Raw genomic sequence first — 19,552 nt, 5'->3', positions numbered from 1 at the left:
AGACCATCCCCAGGAGAGAGAAGAAAGTTGGGACAGAAAATAAAGGATGTGGGAGAAAACGAACAGACGAGCAGACAAAGGAGAAAGAAAGGAAAGATGTGAAGGGATGCAGTGAGAGACTGGGAAACGGAGAGGAAGGGGCCCGGGGACCCGGGCGAGGAGACCTTACCTGCCAGCTGGAAGAGGTGCCCAGCGGGACGGCCGCGCGCCCGGCCGGCTGCCATGGCGGCGCTGCCCTGCCGTTCCCCGGCCCCGAGTGACAGACACCCCGCGCGCAGGTGGCTGCCTTAACCGTGCACGTCACTGCCCACAGCGAAACCACTTCTTCAAAAGTAAGGGCCCGAGACCCGAGCCTGAAGGAAATGGCTGCGGGACGGGGCGCAGAGGGCCTCTCTGGGGGTCGGGGAGCGTCTTCCTTCTGTCAGCGGGCGCCTCCGCCGAGCCCAGCAGCTGCCTCCGCTCTGCTTCTTTAGCCCCTCGCTCACACTTCTACAAAAACATACTTTCCCGGGTAAATTTGGCACAGCCGACTTCGCTGTCTCACCTCAATTCTTACTTCCCAAGCGGTTATAGTTTCTGCTTTCACGCGCTGGCAGCCTGCGTGATTTCTCTGCGTATCGATGAGGAGAAGAGCACGTGGCACTGCCAAGCTAAAGAGCTCAGCAAAAAAAATCCCAAAGAAGTTTGCGCGACACCACGGGAATACCCTGCTGCGTCTGCCATCGACATGGGCTGAGGGACGTTTCCCGTGCAGGGCGAGGGCTTGGGCTGCTGGTGCCCCATCCCTGGAGGTGTTCAAGGCCAGGTTGGATGAGGCGTTGAGCAACCTGGTGTAGTGGAAGGTGTCCCTGCCCATGGCAGGGGGGTTGGAACTAGATGATCTTTGAGGTCCCTTCCAACCCTAACCATTCTATGATTCTATAATTCTGTGACAGAGGACCTGCTGTGGCCACCCCCAGAGTCCAGGGCTGCTGCCCAGACAGGGAGCAGGCTCATGTTCACAGCAGGGGGAACGGGGAACCAGCACTGTCTGCAGGAAGGTTCAAACCGAGCTGCAGCTGCTCTGAAGTCATTTTGCAGATGACTTGTCTAGGGGATAAAAATAAAGGCCTCCAGGCTCACCCTCAGATGTGGTTCTCTGGCGACACGGTCCCTCTGCCCTCAGCCTGTGCCCACTCACTGTCTCCCTCGGAGCACAGCACTCCAGGGGCTGCCTCCTCTTTGCCTCCCAGTCGCTGGTGTGTACAGGCTGGAACGAGCCTGGCCGTGGCTGAAGTCACTCGCCCCAGCGAGGCTCCCTGGTTTGTACCAGGACAGGACATGGCAGAGTGGCAGGCAGGTCTCCCTGGCTTCCACAGCCATGCATTGGAGCCCCGGGAGGAAAGTCGATCCAGTTCAAGGGATAAGCTGGAGCATCTCCCCTATAATTTCCCAGGATATGCTGGGAGATTTTTGTTATTCATTCAGCTGTTATACTTTATATATAAAATTATATTTTATTATATTATTCATTCAGTTGTATTTTTACCTGCTAGGGGCTAAGCATCCATTCCACAACTGTACAAGAACTGGATAAAAAGAATCCCTACGCAAATAAATGCAATGTCAGTAAGGTGTTTCTCAGAAATCTGCCAGAGATGACATCGAGATTTCTTTGCTTTTTATTGATAATTAGTAAATAGCTTATTTTGTGTTAAGAAAGATTAAATAAAAATGTAGATGGACCAGAACTAGAAGACACAGAACTATCCCAAAGATAATTGCGGGGGCAATGAGGGAAATGGGGGACTTTTTACAAGGGCATGTAGTGATAGGAAAAGGGGCAATGAATTTAAACTGAAAGAGGGGAGATTTCGATTAGACATAAGGAAGAAATTTTTTACGAGGGTGGTGAAACACTGGCACAGGTTGCCCAGAGGAGTTGTGGATGCCCCATCCCTGAAGGTGTTCAAGGCCAGGCTGGAGGAGGCTTTGAGCAACCTGGTGTAGTGGAAGGTGTCCCTGCCTATGGCAGGGGGTTTGGAACTAGATGATCTTTAAGGTCCCTTCCAACTCAAACCACTCTATGATTCTCTGAAATGGCATTGAGGACAGCATTGTTAGCGAAGAGGAGTGCATGATCTCTCACAAGACTGCCTTAGAAATACAGACTGAGGCATCAGCGTTGTACTGTGGTGCTGAAGACAAGTTTGTATGTGATGCACAGCAAAGGAAGGAGCTGAAATGCTATGAAAACTAGGGAGGTGCATATTTGCAAGGATGCAAAAACCGGGAAAGGAAGTGTAGGATTTCGCAGGCCTTAGAGAAATTACTGCAAGGGGGAAATACCATGCTGGCAACAAGCCTTCCTGGCTGGCAGGCTGCTTTTTTTAATGCACCTCACTGGTACACAGTCCCAGCATGGATGAGGTTGGAAGACATCTCTGGAGGTTGCCTAGTCCAGCCCCGTGCTCAAAGCACGATTAGCTAGCACAGGTTGCCTGAGAGCATGTTCAGTAGAGTTTTAAATATCTCCAAGGTTGGAGAGTTCACAGCTTCTCTAGGCAATCTATTCAGTGCTCAACCATCTTCACAGTGTTTCCTGATGTTCAGAAAGAACCTCCTGTGTTTCAGTTTGTGCCCATTGTCTCTCGTCCTGTCACTGGGTACCACAGAAAGGACTCTGACTCTCCCATAAGATATTTATACACATAGGTAAGATCCCCCCAAAGCCTTCTCTTCTCCAGGTTGAAGAGTCCTAGCCCTTTTGCCTTCTCTTCATACGTGACATACCCCAATCCCTTCTCATCTTCATCACTCTTCATTGGACTCACTTCGTAAGTCCATGTCCATCTTGTACTTCCTTCCCGTTCAACACCACACCTACATACAAGTTCTGCCCTCAGAAACCAGGGTCCAGACAGTTTGTGCTTGTATTCTGAAACTACCAGAAATGCACCCCAGTCACTTACAGCTCGTGGGCAGTTGGGTGGCACAGCAATGACCTGTCTGAACACACACACATATATACTAAAAGAATGAATGCTTGTCCTTTGAGTCCTTTCATTTTAAATTGGCAAGTGAGCAAAGTCCCAAAGTTTTCTCTTCCACCTGACGCATTCAGCAGCAAAATCTGCTGGGATTTCGTTGAAGATATTTTGCCTTTTTGTGTCAGAAAGTCATTAATCAGAAGTCGTAATGTACATGTGATGTTTTCAGCTTCAAAGCTTCTGTGAAAGATGGCATCAGCTAGGACAGTTCATATGCACTGGAAGAAGTCAAAATAAATTTATAAAATCTGGCTTATTTATTCCTAAAGATGCTGGTCTGGGGATAGAGGGGGTTCAACAAATGTGTCATACACATGTATATGACAGTCAAGCATTCTTCTGAATGATTAGGGGTTTTTTGTGCCATGAGAGAGTGTTTTTTGTTGCCAAGTATTCTATTCAAGTTATGTCACATCATGGTTGGCCTTCACTGCAACAGCTAGATAAAGCCAGTTCCAGTGGGTGTAGCCACATGGTAAGAAACTTTCTAGCTAAACTGTATGACTGGATTACCAGCACGGTGAAACTAGACTTACATTTTAGTGCTTGTACTAATATGAACTCCAGCTTAAGGCTAGACCTGTCCCCTGTACATTATTAACATAGATGTGAGCATACATTATTAATGCAGGTGTTAGCAGGAGCACTTCAAGGTCAACTCCTGACTTCCTACTTGATTTGAATTCAAAACTTCACCGAGTAGGAACGAATTTCTTTTTGCATGTGAATGGGAGTCTGATTAGGAGCAACATTTGGTTTCTTCCAGATACTGTTAGTAAAGACAACTGCCTAGTTAGGGACCCATGGGTATTGCCACAGCAGGTCGGTCCATTCAATCCAATTTCCTGACTGTCATATTAGTCATTCTCAAACACTTCAAAGTAAGATTAAAAAAAGCTTAATTTTGTGGAATAGTCTCCTCAAGAGTGGCAATTTCCCTTAGACTTCAGGCAGCAGTTGATGTATATCCTGAACTATCAGGCTTTACTACACTTCCTTCAAAAAATAAATGAACAAATGCTAAATTCTTATCTAATATGACTGTGTACTCTGACCATTGTTATATTTTTGTAAATATTGCTAACTTTTTTTCTTAACGATATACTATAATGATAGACTTTAAAAGTTAAAATCAGATTATTTGAACACTTTTTTTAGAAGTATTTCCTTTGATTTGTTTCAGTAATATTAAGCAAGGCCAGTTTTGTAAGTAGAGATAATATCTTTTAATAGACCAACTGGTAGTTAAAAAACAGTGTTCAGGCATTACTTTTTCCAACTACTTTGTTGGTTTAACAAGATTCTTACCTACAAAACTTGTCTCGCCTATGTCTTAGAAAATATCGCAGCTACAATAACTGTGCTTCAAAAAGTATTGTTATTCATTCACATTATCTGATGCCAGCCTGCACTTCAGGATCTGTTTCCACATGATTTACTAAACATGTTAATTTTGGGTTGACACAAAGAGAAACTGTCACTCTCGATAGCAGACATGGCTTTCTCAACATTGGTTTGAATATTAGGGGAGAGTTATTTGGCACTTGTAGCTGATTTGGCTGGAGAAAAGGGCTCTTGGCAGGACTTTCCTTCTCAAGGATTTCCTTTTTTCTCCCCTCCTCTTATTTTTCATCTCATAATGTTTGGTTTTGCCTCTATGTCAGAGCTCATAAAAACTCTTGTCACTTGGCTATGGCTGCATGCACGCATACAGGAGTATTTCCACATTTCTGGGTTGAAAGCACACCACAGTTATGACTTGAGTGCAAAGTGGGACAAGACCCAAGGGCATCTATTGGTTTCTCCTTCGTCTTGCTCCCTGGATCTCATGAAAAGTAAATCTGGCTATGTGCCCAGGAGAGGAATGGCAGCGCTCTCCATATAGGTGCCAGCTTCAATTAATAGGGGACACGGTTCTGTGGGAAAAAAAAAAAAGGTAACATCATCAATCACTACTCTGCAGGAATGTCCAGTAAATCCCTGTGCACTGCACGAGGTAGCAGAGCAAGTTCAAGCAAATAGTGAATGGCCGGCAGGACTCCTCAGCACTTCAGCTGACCAGCAGGAACAGGCAATAAAAATAAAATTCTGGAGAGGAACACATGGTTATGATTAATGAGAAAGGGTCAGATTCCCATATGGACACTCGGTAGCTGTGGGTCAAGTCCTTACATATATATTTAATAGAACTGAAGAGACAGGAGAGGTGAGAGCTTGCCAGAGCCACAAAAAGAGGCTCATGCCATCTTGTGCCTCTTCCCATTATTGCCTCTGCTCTGTTGGCCAAGAGAACGTGGACAAGATGAGGGATGCTTCCAAGCTGATTTGATGCTCAGTGGCTCAGGTACAGCACTTACACTGACCTTGGTGGGGGAGAACCCAAACCATACCGCATGTCTCATTGCTATCTGGGCACTCCAGATGGCAGGATCACACACTACTGCCCAGTCCTCCATGTCAGCTCTTCCCGCATCCAGTGGGAATGTTTTCAACCTGAGCTAGAGTATGCAGACAGAATAAATGTGGGTTGTGTATACACAAGCCCGTTTGTGTCCTTGCTCTTAACCTCACTGAGTGTATGTAATATTAGACATATGCATGGATCAGCGAAAGAGCTGTGGGAAAAGGAGATTCACAAGGTTGAATAAAACACAGGTTAGAATACACTTCAGCGATGGGAGTGGTTACACTATTGAAGTCTTTGCTTGGAAGAATTCATTTCATGTTCAACCAGTTTACCCAGAAAAGCTATTTCCCTATGCGTATCATGAAATCTCTTGTAAGATAACTTGATAGCACTAAATCCACAGTACTAAAGCTCCAGATAAAAGATCCACAGGACTTGAGAAAGCTGAGATTTTTCTTCTCCCTTTATTAACATGTTTATTAACATCTTCCTGCGGCCTCTTCCAACCTCCTCACACATACATATAACTTGTCCACTTGGTCTGACCTTTCTGGAAGGGACGAGAAGGGACGTTTTTCCAAGGGACATCAAGCCAGGAATAAGAGGTGGTAAACAGACTGCTGATAACAGGGCTTTAGCAGGTGATATTGAGTTCTTCTTTTCCCCATGCCTGACATTATCTCAGCGTAGCATCTTCCACCACCCATTCCCCTCTGTGAACCCATGCACCCCAAAGGCCCCATCTGCCTGAGACCTCTGCCTGCACCGGCGTCTTCCCAGGGCACAGATGAGCAGGATAGAGGGAGAGAAAATAACGCGCTTTCCTCACTGCAGCAGCCAAGGGAAGTGTGACCTGTGTGCACCTGTGTGTAGCTGCAACAGCTCACAGTGCCAGGAAGCCCTTGGTTTCACCCCTCAGAGACATAACACCAATGCCAGGGGACTGAGTGATATACAACTAAGTAGTGCTGTGGGCACCTCAGCTAGAGCAGCTGCGACCACCTCTGATCCGTGTACTACACCGATTTTGGTTATCTAAGGTGCCATAAGTTGGGACCGAAACATTTCCCACGGTCGAGGTGTTTACGAGGCCTTCCCTGTGGAATCTCCTGCAGTTTGTGTCTGAGCTCCTACTCAGGTTTTAATGGCGATATCAACAGGGTCTTTCCACCCTTTTGCTTACTCTTCTAAACTTGCAGGAACACAGAAGCTGTGAGATTTTCACCATACAGTTGAAACGAAGCAAACGGCTGAAAATTGTTTGGGAATGACAGAGATTACACCCTTCATCCTGTTTTCTTGGGATACCAGGCTAGAACTCGAGTCCTGACTCATGTAGCCTTGCTCTTGTCTAGTTTTGTGTCTAACCTTTTTTTTTGCAGAGCAACAACCTTCTTCTCCTCAGCTGGTTCATAAGTTTGGAGAAGCCACACTTCCTACTGCAAAAACATTCGTTTTTCAGTTGTTTTCAGTTTAAGGCATGCTTACTTCTTGAAGTCTTTCAAGATAGGCACAAATACAGACTGGGCGGAGAATGGATCGAGAGCAGCCCTGAGGAGAAGGACTTGGGAGTACTGGTGGACAAGAAGCTCAATATGAGCCAGCAATGTGCTCTTGCGGCCCAGAAGGCCAACCGCATCCTGGGCTGCATCAAGAGGAGCGTGGCCAGCAGGTCGAGAGAGGTGATTCTCCCCCTCTACTCTGCCCTCGTGAGACCTCACCTGGAGTACTGCGTCCAGTTCTGGAGCCCCCAACATAAGAAGGACATGGACCAGTTGGAGAGGGTCCAGAGGAGGGCCACGAAGATGATAAGAGGGCTGGAGCACCTTTCCTGTGAGGACAGGCTGAAAGAGTTGGGGCTGTTCAGCCTGGAGAAGAGGAGGCTCCGGGGTGACCTTATAGCGGTCTTCCAGTACCTCAAGGGGGCCTACAAGAAAGATGGGGAGAGGCTGTTCAGGAGGGCCTGTTGTGATAGGACAAGGGGTAATGGTTTTAAAATAGAGGGAGGTAGATTCAGATTGGATATTAGGAAAAAATTTTTTACCATGAGAGTGGTAGAACACTGGAACAGGTTGCCCAGAGAGGTGGTGGATGCTCCATCCCTGGAGACATTCAAGGCCAGGTTGGACGAGGCCCTGAGCAACCTGATCTAGTTGGAGATATCCCTGTTCCTTGCAGGGGGGTTGGACTAGATGACCTTTGAAGGTCCCTTCCAGCCCTAACCATTCTATGATTCTATGACTTTCTATAAGGAAGAAAGACTTTGATTTGTTCCAATGTGACATTTAAAAGCTCACTCATTTCTTTTTTTTCAAAAACTAGCAAAGCATCTTGGAGGCTGGCCCTGATTTTCTTTTTTTGTTTGTTTTTAATAAGAGAAGACTATGATAGACAAAAGTAAACTTATTTCTACAGTAAATGTTTTTCTTACCAACATGTCAAGTGCACTTTAATATATGATGGTTTATCCACTATTATATACATTATTTCGGCGATTGCACCCCAAGCTATGTCAACAATTTGATTGAGGGGGAAAAAAAATTAAATCTTGAGTAGCTTTGCAAGTGAGTCACTGAAAATTCACCTAACAAAATTCTCCAGGCTCAGGGGAAAACACTTCAAACATCCCCCTAAAAACAGCCAGCCAGATTCCACTCTTGGAGAGGGAGAATCCCCCAGGCTGCATTCCCGTTACGTCAGCAGGCAGGGAAAAAGCGAAGGAGCTGCCGTGTTTTTCAGCAGCAAAGAGCGCCAGGACTTTCTGGGGGGAATCGTTCGAGATCCTGCTGGCTCCACCCCGCGAGAGGCAGAACGCCAGGGAACCAGCCCAACGGAGAGAGCACGGGAGCCGAGCGGCCGCGGGCTTGGGCTCTGCCCGGTCCCGGCCCGCGGGCACAAGCGGGAGGCGGGGGGTCGCCTGCACCTGCCGTTCGCCGCTCCGCCACGGGCGCTACGGCCGCCGTCCGCCCGAGAGCCGGCGGGCGCGGCGCGGGACGGCTAACGCCCGCCTGCGCGAACCCAGCCGAGGCGGCTGGACAGCCGGCTCGCTCCGCGCCGTCCCCGGCCGCCCTCACCCCGCCGGACACCGCGCTTGACCGCCTGAGGCTGCGAGGCTCCCGCCCGCCGCTCTTCCGACCGCTCCCACCGGCGGCTCCCATCGCCATCGCCCCCGTCCCCAGCCCCGACCCCGGCTCGGCGGCCCGCGGCGCTACCCAGCATGCCCCGCGCCGGCGCAGGCGCGCCCGTGCGGCCGCTCAGGAAGAGGAAAATGGCATAAACAACCCGGAGCGCCGGGACCACTGAGGAGGAGGCGCCGCCGCCCCCGCCGCGGGCCGCGCGGCCCCTTTAAGAGGCGCGGAGTCGCCCCCTCCTCCCCCTTCCGGAGCCGGAGCCCGGGGTGACGGCGGTTCCCGCGCCCCTTCCCCCTCCCCGCCCCCTCCCTCCCGCCCTCCTTCCCCATGGTGCCGACCCCGGCGGCGGCGGCGGGGCGGTTGCCATGAACAGCAGCGGCCTGCCCTGCTCGTCGCCGTCGCCGGTGGTGGGGCCGCCGCCGCTGGCGGCGGGGGTCGGCGTGGCGGGGCCGGCGGCCGGCGGGGCGGGGGCCGGCTGCGGCGGCGGCGGCGCCGTGAAGCTGAAGTTCTGCCGTTACTACGCCAAGGACAAGACCTGCTTCTACGGCGAGGAGTGCCAGTTCCTGCATGAGGAGCCCGGCGCCGCCCCCGCCGGCCCGGGGCCCGCCGCCGCTCTCGGCGGGCTCCCGCTCGGCATCTCCCCGGCCGCCGCCGCCGGGCCTGGCTACCCTCCGCACGGAGCCAGCCCGGGCCCGGCGGCGGTGGTGGGGCCTAAGAAAGCCGAGCTGGGGGCGGGAGGCGGAGGCGGCGGCGGCGGCGGCGGGGGGCTGGAAGGCCCGCGGCTGGCGAGTGAGTGCGGCGGGGCGGCCCGGGGGTGGGGTGGGGTGGGGCGGGGGCGCTGCCGGGAGCGGGGCGGCAGGGGGCGGGCGGCGCGTCGTTCTTGCTCCCCGACACGCTGTGGTGCTACCGGAAACAAATAACAACAGCCGTGGTGGTGGCGGGGGACCCCGGGCCGCCCTCCCGGCCTCCCCGCCCCACTGCCATGCCCCCGGGTTCGGCCGGTGCTGGGCGCCGCGGTGGTCCGGGGCGGGCCGGGGCTGGGGCCGCCCCGCGTGAGGCAGGTAGAGGGGACCCGGCCGGTACCGGTGGGAAGGAGCGGGCAGGTGTGTGCGGGAAGAGGCTCCCCCCGGCTGGCTTTGGAGGGCACCCGGGGAGCTGCCTCTGCCCTTCGATCGCTTCAGCGCTAGGCTCCGTGCAGGTTGCCGGGAGGAGCAGGGAGGCAGCGCTTTCCAGAGTAGTACCCTTGGATGGGCTCCTCCAAACAACTTATTGCTGAGTTTCAGCTCTTGGAAGTTTTAAATGTTCCAGCTGAAATATTACGTTTTAAAAAATGCAAATAACGATATATATCTCTACGTTGTCTGCTACTGCGAGCAGAAATTGCGTCTAATTTTCTTTTTTTTTTCCCTGAGGCTTCTTCAGCATTTATACGCAGCCGCTTCTCAGATGGTGAGAGTTCAGATTGCCTGTGTGCCGTGCAGAGCAGCGTTGCTGTTACTGGTCGGTTACGCATCTTCCTGGTGTGCGGTCCCATAGTTAGATGGTGCTTGCAGCAAACTGATTTTAATAACCGTTCCGTTTATAGGTGAAGCAGCGCTTGGCGGCTAGGAAACAATGCTCCTTCAGAAAAGTCGTGCCCCTTTAAATGAGTATAGTAAGCTTGGTTGCATTATTGATTTCTGTCGTAAACCTGGTATTTGTTTATGTTAAGTGACTCAACTACTAAATGGTCACAGCTATACCTTTTCTGAAACTAAGGTGCAACCATGCTGAATGTCCTGGGTGTAGCTTTTTAGCGCTTGATATGTGTTTCAGGAGCTGCTGTTTTTCCAGGTGTGGTGAGCTTGTGCCACTGAGCAGTATTTTCTCTGTAGCTGGTAGCTTGTCAGTGTCTTTCGTTAACGCAGCACTGTCATGTCTACCCTTCTAGGAGGAGCCTATAATATCAAATTGCTTAATGCTTTCTATTAAAGGACACTATTTTCAGATTTGGTAATTTTGTCAAACTTTGATTGTTAAAGCTTGAGTCTTTCTTGCCTTTCATTTATTTTTTTTACAAGTAGAAATATCTTGGAGAGACTCAGCAGCAATAAGTTTGTCTTTGTTCATTTTTCTTTCAGACAGAGCTAGGCACAAAATACACTTCTTCCCCTTACAAAAGGAATTAACTAAAATCTATTAAACTGGAGCATTCAGGCTTGGGAAGAGGGTGCGTAATTTGGGTTGGAGGAGTAAAAGCTCCTGTGTGGAGGCTGTTCTTGCGCGAAAGAGTTCCAAAATTTGCCCAAGCCCTAAATCTAAGGAAAAAAGTCAGAATTTGTGTGTGCTCAGAGACTGATACTGCTGAGCAGTTGTATTATTTGAAAAGCTTGCTTCTATTGAATGTGTCAGAGGTTTAAAACTACGTAGAGCTCTCTGCAGTTGCTCCCGTTCTGAGGGTACTGAGAATGGACAAACCCACTCCAGTGTTATTGATGATTACCTGCTGGGAAAGCCAACTTACTTGAAGTTATAGGAGGCAAAAGCTCGGAGTGGTAGAAGATCTTGCAGGGAGGTGACTAACTAGAAAAAAAGGGTAAGGGAAAGGAGAGAAATTTAAGTTGAAGAGTCAAGGAGTGGGCCCGGTCTTGCTTCTAAGCTCTCTTGCTTTCGTATGCGTTTGTGAAACAAATAAGGAAAATAGTTGTTCAAAATCTGAGGTTGATCAGTGTAAGTAGTGACAAGCTAGTGTCTAAAATCCTTACCTTGCTGATGACTGGTGATGTTAACAGTATGATTTCCAAATGGGTGGAATGAAAGTTTTATTTCTATGAATTTAGGAAGCAATACACAAAATTGTATTAAATAACAAAGTTCTGAGTTTAAGAATATGACATTGGAAATTGCCAAAAATCACCTGCCTGTACAGTCACACCGATTGTATTCCTTAATTCAAAAGTATTTGGTAGTCTTCAGTTATGTGGCCGTGGATGCCACCTTCTCTTCCTCCTTCCTCACTGGACCTCAGCCTCATTCAGTGCACGGAGCAGATAGTACTCATTGACTAATTAACTATGTAGTCCTATTTATTGTTAAAAGTGGGTCAGTGCCTCATTCTAATATGTGTGTTACTCTAATCCTGCTTTGAGTACGGGATTATTAATTTACTTATAGGTTTTTCTGTGGTAATCACAAAGGCTTCCCAAATACCAACTTATTTTCACAACACAGGTGATAGGAATGTTGAGTGATAAGAAGATGAACAGTGAAAATACAAGGAAGACTCCAGCACAGAAGTATTTCAATATGAGGGTATGAAGTGGAATGAGCAGGTGACATCCTCAGAGCTAACCACAGAAGTTTCTCCTGAAGTGTGTGGCTAAGCTATTCTGTGCCATAGATGTTTTGGATGTTAACATCTGACAGGGATTCCGGAAGTGATCAGATATTCTTGGAAGAAAACTCTGCTTCAGATTATTAAATGCAAAAAAATAATCTCTCAGTCAGACTCATCTTCTCCTACATATGGCTGAGAGCCTGCTGGGAAATCCTGCTTTATCCTTACCTCATGCTTATGCTTTGTCCCCACATATCTGCAGCCGTCCAGTGTCAGAGGTGAGGTAGGGGGCTAAATGTGGCTTTGGTCTGACTGTGGCTTTTTATGTCCTTGGGAAATGAGACTGACCATGTCGATGAGCTCTGCCTGTTTTCGGAAGCTAGCACTGCTGTCTCCTGCTCTCAGACTGCTTGACATTTGGAGCACATGTGTTCAAAGCACCATTCCCACTTCTTCCCCCGGAGCTGTGAGTGCTCAGCCTTCTGCATGGTTCACCTTCTGTATGCAAGGTGGCCAGCTGACTGCCTACAAAATAGGAAACGTAGTTGGTGTTACCCATCTAAAGTTTGATTTTTAAAAAATTAATAAATTAGTCCTTTTCATATAGGACCTCTGGAGAAGAAAAAAAAATAAGTTTCCTCCAGATTTGTTAGCTGCCAAAATCCGCACATGGTGCTTTTCTAATAGATGTGTATCCCACGTGTCAGCCCAGTGAGCAGCAGTGGCGGCAGCACCGCATCTGAGAAGGCTGTAGAAGGAGCACAGGTGGGGAAATGACTACTGCTTGGCATTTAGGGGAAAAGATAGGATTGATTAGTAGGGTTTTAAGGAATAGCCCAGGGGGAGGTGGGTAGGGGGCATAATAGCATGAACAATTTCTCCTCTTGTATAGATGCTCTCTGGCACTTTCCAGCTTCTGTAAGAAGCAAACTGGCAGCGTGCTTTGCACGCTGCTGGCTCTTTCCTAGGGCACTGTCCCTTCTTAATGCTGCTTGAGGGAGGGTCTAGAGAAAAAATGTCATCGTGGGGCTAAAATGTATCGTGTCTATACCTAAGTTGGACAAGTTAAAGTTGCACAGGCAACTGCAGTTGTGTTTGTTGGCTTTTGAGTAGTTTAACACATGAGATACTCTTTTGCACGTAGATGTCATATTATGTGTTAATAGATACAAGGCTCTAAGCATTTGCTAACTTCCAACCCGCTTTTTGCCATAAAGTACATGACACATAGGACTCGCTGTTTCATCTTGGCTTTGATTTCTGTAAACACGACCAAAAGGCAGAGGTGCTCTGCTGCGGGCTCCAGGTGCTCTGCAGACCTGGTGGTGGCAGCAGCAGCGGTGGGTGGGTGAGTGAGTGCTGCTGGCCGCGGAGGAGCTGGCCGCGGCAGCAGTGCTGCTGCCCGACATCCCCATTCCAAAGGCTTACCCTCTCCTAGTGAGACCTTGTCATCTGGTTCTCTTCCAGAAAGCCTTTCTCAAAGTTCTCCTGGGAAATCTGTAGTGGAAATATAGTCCTGGGTTTCTGTCAGGTGCCTGTGATATTTCTGTGAGCAGCCTCGTGCTGTTTGTCCACAGCTACTGAGAAAACCTGTCTGCGGATAGGCTTTGTTGCCAGCCTGTGAGAAGGTGGAAAGGGACATCGTGGCTTGGGTTGCGTTAGGATAGCCTAATAAAAGCGTTTATGGCTGCCGCTTACGTTATGTGGCCAGTCATAGCAGCGGTGGATAGTGGCCATCGCTTTGGCAACTCTGTATGCAATCGCTTGGTGGTTAGCTTAGGGAGCATTACAGCTTAGGTTTTGTGAAATCCCTCAGTAGGCTAGGCTTGGAGGAAAGACCTTTAAATTTGCAAGTTTTATCCTTTTCAAAATCTTTACCTATCCATTCCTTTTTAAATAAAATGAAGCAGTGGATATAGAAAAAAATGGAAAGATAAGCTATTCAGCAAAACAGAGATGAAAGGTAATCTGTTGAATTATACTTCTTAAAGCAATGAAACAATGGTCAGGATTATTCTAAATATGGATTTTTCTTATCTTTGGTAGCATTTCAGTATTTATAGCTTGAAGTTTTTGAAACAGACAGTTATCTCAAACTTTTAAATATAAATATAGTTGTGGTATGTCACATACTGGTCACTTTTCCTGTGTTTGTTTCTTCTGTGCTTGCATACAGAAAATAGGTATTATAGTTAAGGTGTAGGGGTGAGAATCCTTTTTCCAAATCTGTTTGTGCTTTTTGAAAACTATGCTGTATTAATTGTTGTATACCTGAGTTTTCTTTTTAGAGAGATTTTTCACCTTTTAATTTTCCTGGTGTCTTTTCCAGGAGTTGATACAATTTTCATCTTGTTTTGCTCTGAATATTTTTAAGAAATGGGGAGACAGTTCTGAGAATTGAAGAGACATTTGGAGACTGTTATAGATGTTTGAGAATTGAAGAGTAAAAACAATAGCCAGTTAGAGATGCATGAGAGAGAATGAAAATTACTGAATTCACTTAATTGCTTTTTGTCTCATATGTCAACTCCGGAAATCGGGAAATGATAGACATGGATTTTCTTTTTGTTTTTACGTGTTTCATATGGAAGTGAAATGGGGAAGAAAATTATTGGGGGGCACTAAGGCAAAAGAAAGGAGAGAAGGAAAAATGTATCAATCTGCAGTTATGTGGGATTTTGAAGGGCAATTTTAGCATATGAAACAAAAAAAACCCACAGCACTATTAATTGGCTTTGAAACTGATTGTATCTTTTTATATACTTTGTGGGTTTTCCTTATGGTGTGGGAAATAATTCGAAGTCCAAATATTCCACAGTAATTACAGATACCTGAGGAGTGCTGGTAATTATTTGTTTCTGGTAGTACCCACCATGTGTTGGGTATTGAAGAATGCAAAGAAAGCACTATTACTGTTGTAATTGTTTTCCTGCTTCAAAGACAAAGATGAAAAGGAATGTGTGTGGTGGATAGTTACATTATGTGAGCAGACTCTATATGCTATACCATAACAATTTGAACTTTTGATAATGTTTTTTAAGATACAGAGCATCCCCATTTAGTTTTTATCTAGCAGGTATTAGATAACTGATTTTTTGTAGGTGTCACTGTAGGAGTGGGTCTTCAAGAAGGATTTGAATGCCCAGAAAATAGTGACCTTGGGGACCAGCTCAGAAAGAGTTCCATGTGTAAGGAACCACCTAGAAGCAAATTTAGACTGCTGCGAGAGAAGTGGACAAATGGTAAGTGAGGATGGGGTGATAAACACAGGCAGAAGCTTTTCTGTAGAACCTCAAAAGCAGAAAAAATAATTTTGTCTTGAGGCAGATGATGAAAATGGGATCAGTGAAGGGATTTAGATAGTAAGCTGATGTGGCTGATGTTTTCCTGATCTGTTGCTTTCTAGTAAAGATATAATGCATTACACTGCCAAAAAAGTGGTGTGGTGAATCACTGTGTATTGGAGATGAGTTGGAGTAGATCATGCTCTGTGTGTATGTGCGCGTGTGTTCATTCCATCAGTCTTTCAGGAGTTAAACAAGTTCTGATTATGTGATTGTTTTGTTTGATCTTCAAAGCTATTTTGTGCTTGGAATGTATTTGTATTTTATAATTTGCTTCCTAACAGCCTTTTACTCCTGGCCTTTTTTTTTTTAATTTGAGAACAGACATTTAGAACAAAGTACAAACATACAAAAGTGAGAGTAGAGACGTGCATTGTACGAGTTGTTGTCATGTTGGTTATGTGACATGCAGTAGTCTGTGGGTAGACTCCATCAGCTCCAGTTGGTGTAATGCTGATGCAGTTGGCAGGAAGACCTTTCTTTTATGATTTCTCCTCCACTTCTGTGAAAAACATCCTAATGTTCTGTTCAGGTTATCTGCACACGTTTCATACAAGTGTTTATGTTAAAAAAAAAAAAGAGGAGTTTTAGGTACAGAGACGCTATTAAAAACAAAAGCTTAAACGTGCCCTTTGAGAAATTTGATGTAGTTATTGAGTAATTTGATACAATATATTAGGAACTTTGAAAGCTTTTGGAGAGGGTTTGCTCTGAAAGCTTTGATATTAAGTAGTTGCATTACTTTAAATTGCCGTTTCTGATAACGGGGTAGTTCTGGAGATCTTTTCAAAAGATATCAATTTTAATTTGTATTATCACTGTGTTTTTGGACTTGATCCATGATGAGGAGTCCTGCTGCTCTAGACTCTGTTCCAGGATTTTTACAGTGAAAAAGGATGGCACCTATCCTTTTTTTCAGTCTTTATCAGATGCTTCTCTGATATGCGAGATAAATTATAAAAATGAAAAGGCAGCTGGTCATTTAGTATTATGATAAAGATTGCTGTTTTCCTTTCCTTGCCAATGAATATCTCATTGCCTAGTGGGAGTGTTTGTAAATAAGACAGCATTTCCCAAACTGTTTTGCTTCCTGTCTGCCTTTCAGCCAGCTCGGTTCGTTTGTGCTGTCTGCCCTCCAACTGCACTCTCTGTCCCGGCATCCTAACCCAGGCGTGTGCTTTTACTTTTGCCTCTCGTGCCTGGGGGTGTAGTTCACTTTCTTTGTTGTCTCTGTTTCTGTGATTCCTAGTCTGTGTTTCAAAAACATTGCATTAAGCGAGAGAGACGTAAGAACACCGGAGAATCCACTTTCCCTAACAAGTTGCAACAGAAGTGGCAATGTGGAGCAAGTAACGCTGAGATGCACATATTAGTATGTTTAGTGCTTGTGAGCTGTTAGAGGTGTACAGGTGAGGCTAGCACCTCACACAGGTGGTTATTTCCTGATACAAACATGCCAGTGCAGAACAAAGTAGGACAAGCATAAGCTCCTCATGACACCTCAGTGCTTCTAGGAGACTAAAAGGACATAAGTCTTAACTTGCCAGAGACAGGCTTTGTTTAAAAGTTTTGTTCTTGTCTCGATATTAGGATAGATATCTCGATATTAGGAGACTAAAATGACATAAGTCTTAAACAACTTGCCAGAGACAGGCTTTGTATAAAAGTTTTGTTGTTCTTGTATCGATATTAGGAGAGCTGTCTTAGTGTAAAATTCCACTGGAGGTATGGTGTTGTAGTATTTACTGCTTTATATCTAACTGAGATAACACCTTGTCCTTTGCGTACACATGTGTGCAATGAAGCTACGAGTCAGTGTACCAAGCTGTGTTGAGGTGAAAAGTGCCTGTACTGTTGCTGTACTAGGAGTTAAATCAAGATTACCTCTCTCTATATATACTTTTTTTTTCCCAGCATAAAAATGATTGTAGTATGATTTTTTTTTTTAAAGTAGTGATAATAGCAAAAGGCATTGCTTCAATCCATATTTTATTACCTCATCAGAAATCTTTAAATTGTTGTTTTGAAAAATATGTCAACAGAAATCTGCTGTGATCTTACTTTAGCCCATTCATTTTTTGGGCAATATATCACGTTATGGTAAAGGATCCTTTTTTATATTAAGAACAGTGTCTGAGATGATCGGTGCTGATACTAAGTTCATAAAAGAAGCAGTATAGGATATTACAGTATTTGTTTACTGGTTACTGAAACATTAGAATGAAAATATCCGGAACGCCATCTTTTCAGATAGTATTAGAGTTAGTGTTCAGGTAGCGCTAGTATTATGCAAGATGAACATTAAACTAAACCCAAGTGAAGCCCACCTGTTCTGGTGAAGCATGTGTGTTGAGTTCATCACAGTAGTACTCAAGCACTTAAGCTGTGATGAGATCCTTTGTTCCTGAAAAATGTCTTTGTAATAAGTAAGGCAAAAATAACTATCTGTTGGGTTTTTTTTTCCTCTTTGGTGCCTGCATCTGATGGGAAGCCTACTTTCTGCTAAAATTCTGTGGGAGAAGAATTATATAAGAAGATATTTATTTTTAATTGCAGTTATCACATTAAGCTGCAGTGTTACTCACCAAGCAAAAAATTATTAGATAACATGTGTAAAAAGTAGAAAACATCTTCTGAATTTCTCAAGATGTTTTATTTAGTTTTGTTCCAGAATATCTGGGATATAAATTCTGGCTTTAATATTGATGGGATTTAGAAATTTCTTATTGTTTTCACATGTGCGCTTATGTAATATGTTAGCATTTTTTTTCCCCAATGGATTCCTAGTTGTTCCCTCGCGCATCCATCTTTTCTCAGACCTGCCTAGTCAACCTTTCTCCTTTCATAAGGAAGTTGTTGCTTCTCTCCAAGGAAGAGCCTGTTGAAAACATACGTAACTTTGATGTGTGGATAAGTGCTGTTACACAACAGAAAGGCATGTTCCTTTGACAAAAATGGCCAGTTCAAGACTTTCCTAAAATTGTCTAAACTTACTTAGCAAAAGTTATAATCAATGCTTTAAAAGAGAAAAGATATAAACCTTCTATTTGCCATTCTAACAGCATTGTGTGCAGAGTTTTGGAAGTGTTTGCAATTGTTATATAGGAAAGATCCGGATGGACAAATCGAACGCAGGGTCTGATGTAAATTAATAAACGCATGAGATGATGTAAATTAATAAACACAGGAGAACAAAAGTTTATAAGGACTAAGATCTTCTCTTTCCAGTTTAGACTTCTGAGGCTTTTTATATCACACTGCTTATGTGATAAAGTGTGCCCACTTCTGAAGACCTTCTGCTGTGGATTGCTTAAGATAAACCACTTTCCTTTTTTTCATGCTCTGAACTATGCCATGGTCTTCCAGAAGCAAGTGAGAAATTATGATTTGCCACATGTTCGGTAGAAGGAGAATAAAAGCCACCTTCTCATGGGGAGAAGGCGAGGTGCCAAATATAGTAAATCTGCCTTGACTGTTCAGGTATTTGCTGAGCTTTCATCACTGTAACACCTGAATATCCTCCTTTGAACAGAAATGGAGTACGTAATGAACACTGTTTTTTCAGTTCTATAGGAAATGCAGGAATGAATTTTTTTTTTTTGCTTTGTACCTAGGTAAGCTGCATCTTTTCTGTTGGCCTTAATTTTTTTGCTTGTTACTATAGGGAAGTTAGTTTAAGGAAACTAGTGTTGAGTTTTCTTTTGAAGGTGATAGTTACTTACCACTTGTAGCTTTCTGTTCCAAATATGAGCTACTGCCAAGAAAACTGCCCTCTGCTCCACTGAGCTTACTTCTGATGGTTTTCTTTTGATTGTTCCTGCTGAATATGTTTTCTTGTGTTCTTCATACCTCAGCTAGAGGTGTGTTTCTAGACCATTTTTGAGAGGACAGTAGAAAGCCTTGTTGTTGAAAGCCATTCTGAAATTGCTATGGTACCAGTAGGACTGAGTGGTACAAAGGTGGATCAGCACTGAAGTGTGGCAATTTGTAGTAACAGCACAAGGAGGCTGATTGGTACGGCCAAACCATTACAATTCAGTAGAGAGATGATCCTCATGCAGCTAGAGTCTGGAGCAGCTTTTGCTATCTGGAGTGGCTAGTTAGATATCAGTGTGCCAATAGAAAGCCTGAATTGTAACTTTGATCAGCTTTAACCTAAACTTTAGGTTTGGACAGGCTTGCATAGCAAATACCAGCAGTAGAAAGGCAGCAGTGTGAAGAATCAACTTTGTCATTCCCAGCAACGTCTTCAGACTTTCTCAGCTTTGAAATTGCTGCCTAAACCCTGCTCCTGCTTGCAGCTCGAGCTGCCTGACACTGAGGAT

The 19,552-nt window shown here is 45.5% G+C and overlaps 2 protein-coding genes across 4 annotated transcripts in view; one reads left to right on the top strand and one right to left on the bottom strand.

The window, feature by feature from the left end:
• FLT3 (fms related receptor tyrosine kinase 3) overlaps positions 1-224 on the bottom strand; it is a 44,675-nt gene extending 44,451 nt beyond the window's left edge. Inside the window, exon 1 of the mRNA XM_086616250.1 lies at positions 170-224. Coding sequence (XP_086472376.1) covers positions 170-224 — 55 coding nt within the window. The remainder of the gene's footprint in view (positions 1-169) is intronic.
• Positions 225-8,932: 8,708 nt separating this feature from the next.
• The window catches only part of PAN3 (poly(A) specific ribonuclease subunit PAN3), an 85,383-nt gene continuing 74,763 nt past the window's right edge, over positions 8,933-19,552 (top strand). For 2 of the 3 annotated variants that reach the window (XM_086621252.1, XM_086621246.1), the window contains exon 1: positions 8,933-9,356. In XM_086621252.1, coding sequence (XP_086477378.1) covers positions 8,933-9,356 — 424 coding nt within the window. Of the gene's footprint in view, positions 9,357-14,984; positions 15,126-19,552 lie in introns of all 3 variants that reach the window. The other variant, XM_086621238.1, reaches the window with a different exon arrangement.

This window comes from Tauraco erythrolophus, chromosome 1, assembly GCF_009769465.1.
Source record: "Tauraco erythrolophus isolate bTauEry1 chromosome 1, bTauEry1.pri, whole genome shotgun sequence".
NCBI lineage: Eukaryota > Metazoa > Chordata > Aves > Musophagiformes > Musophagidae > Tauraco > Tauraco erythrolophus.
This window is presented reverse-complemented; position numbering and strand designations above follow the sequence as displayed.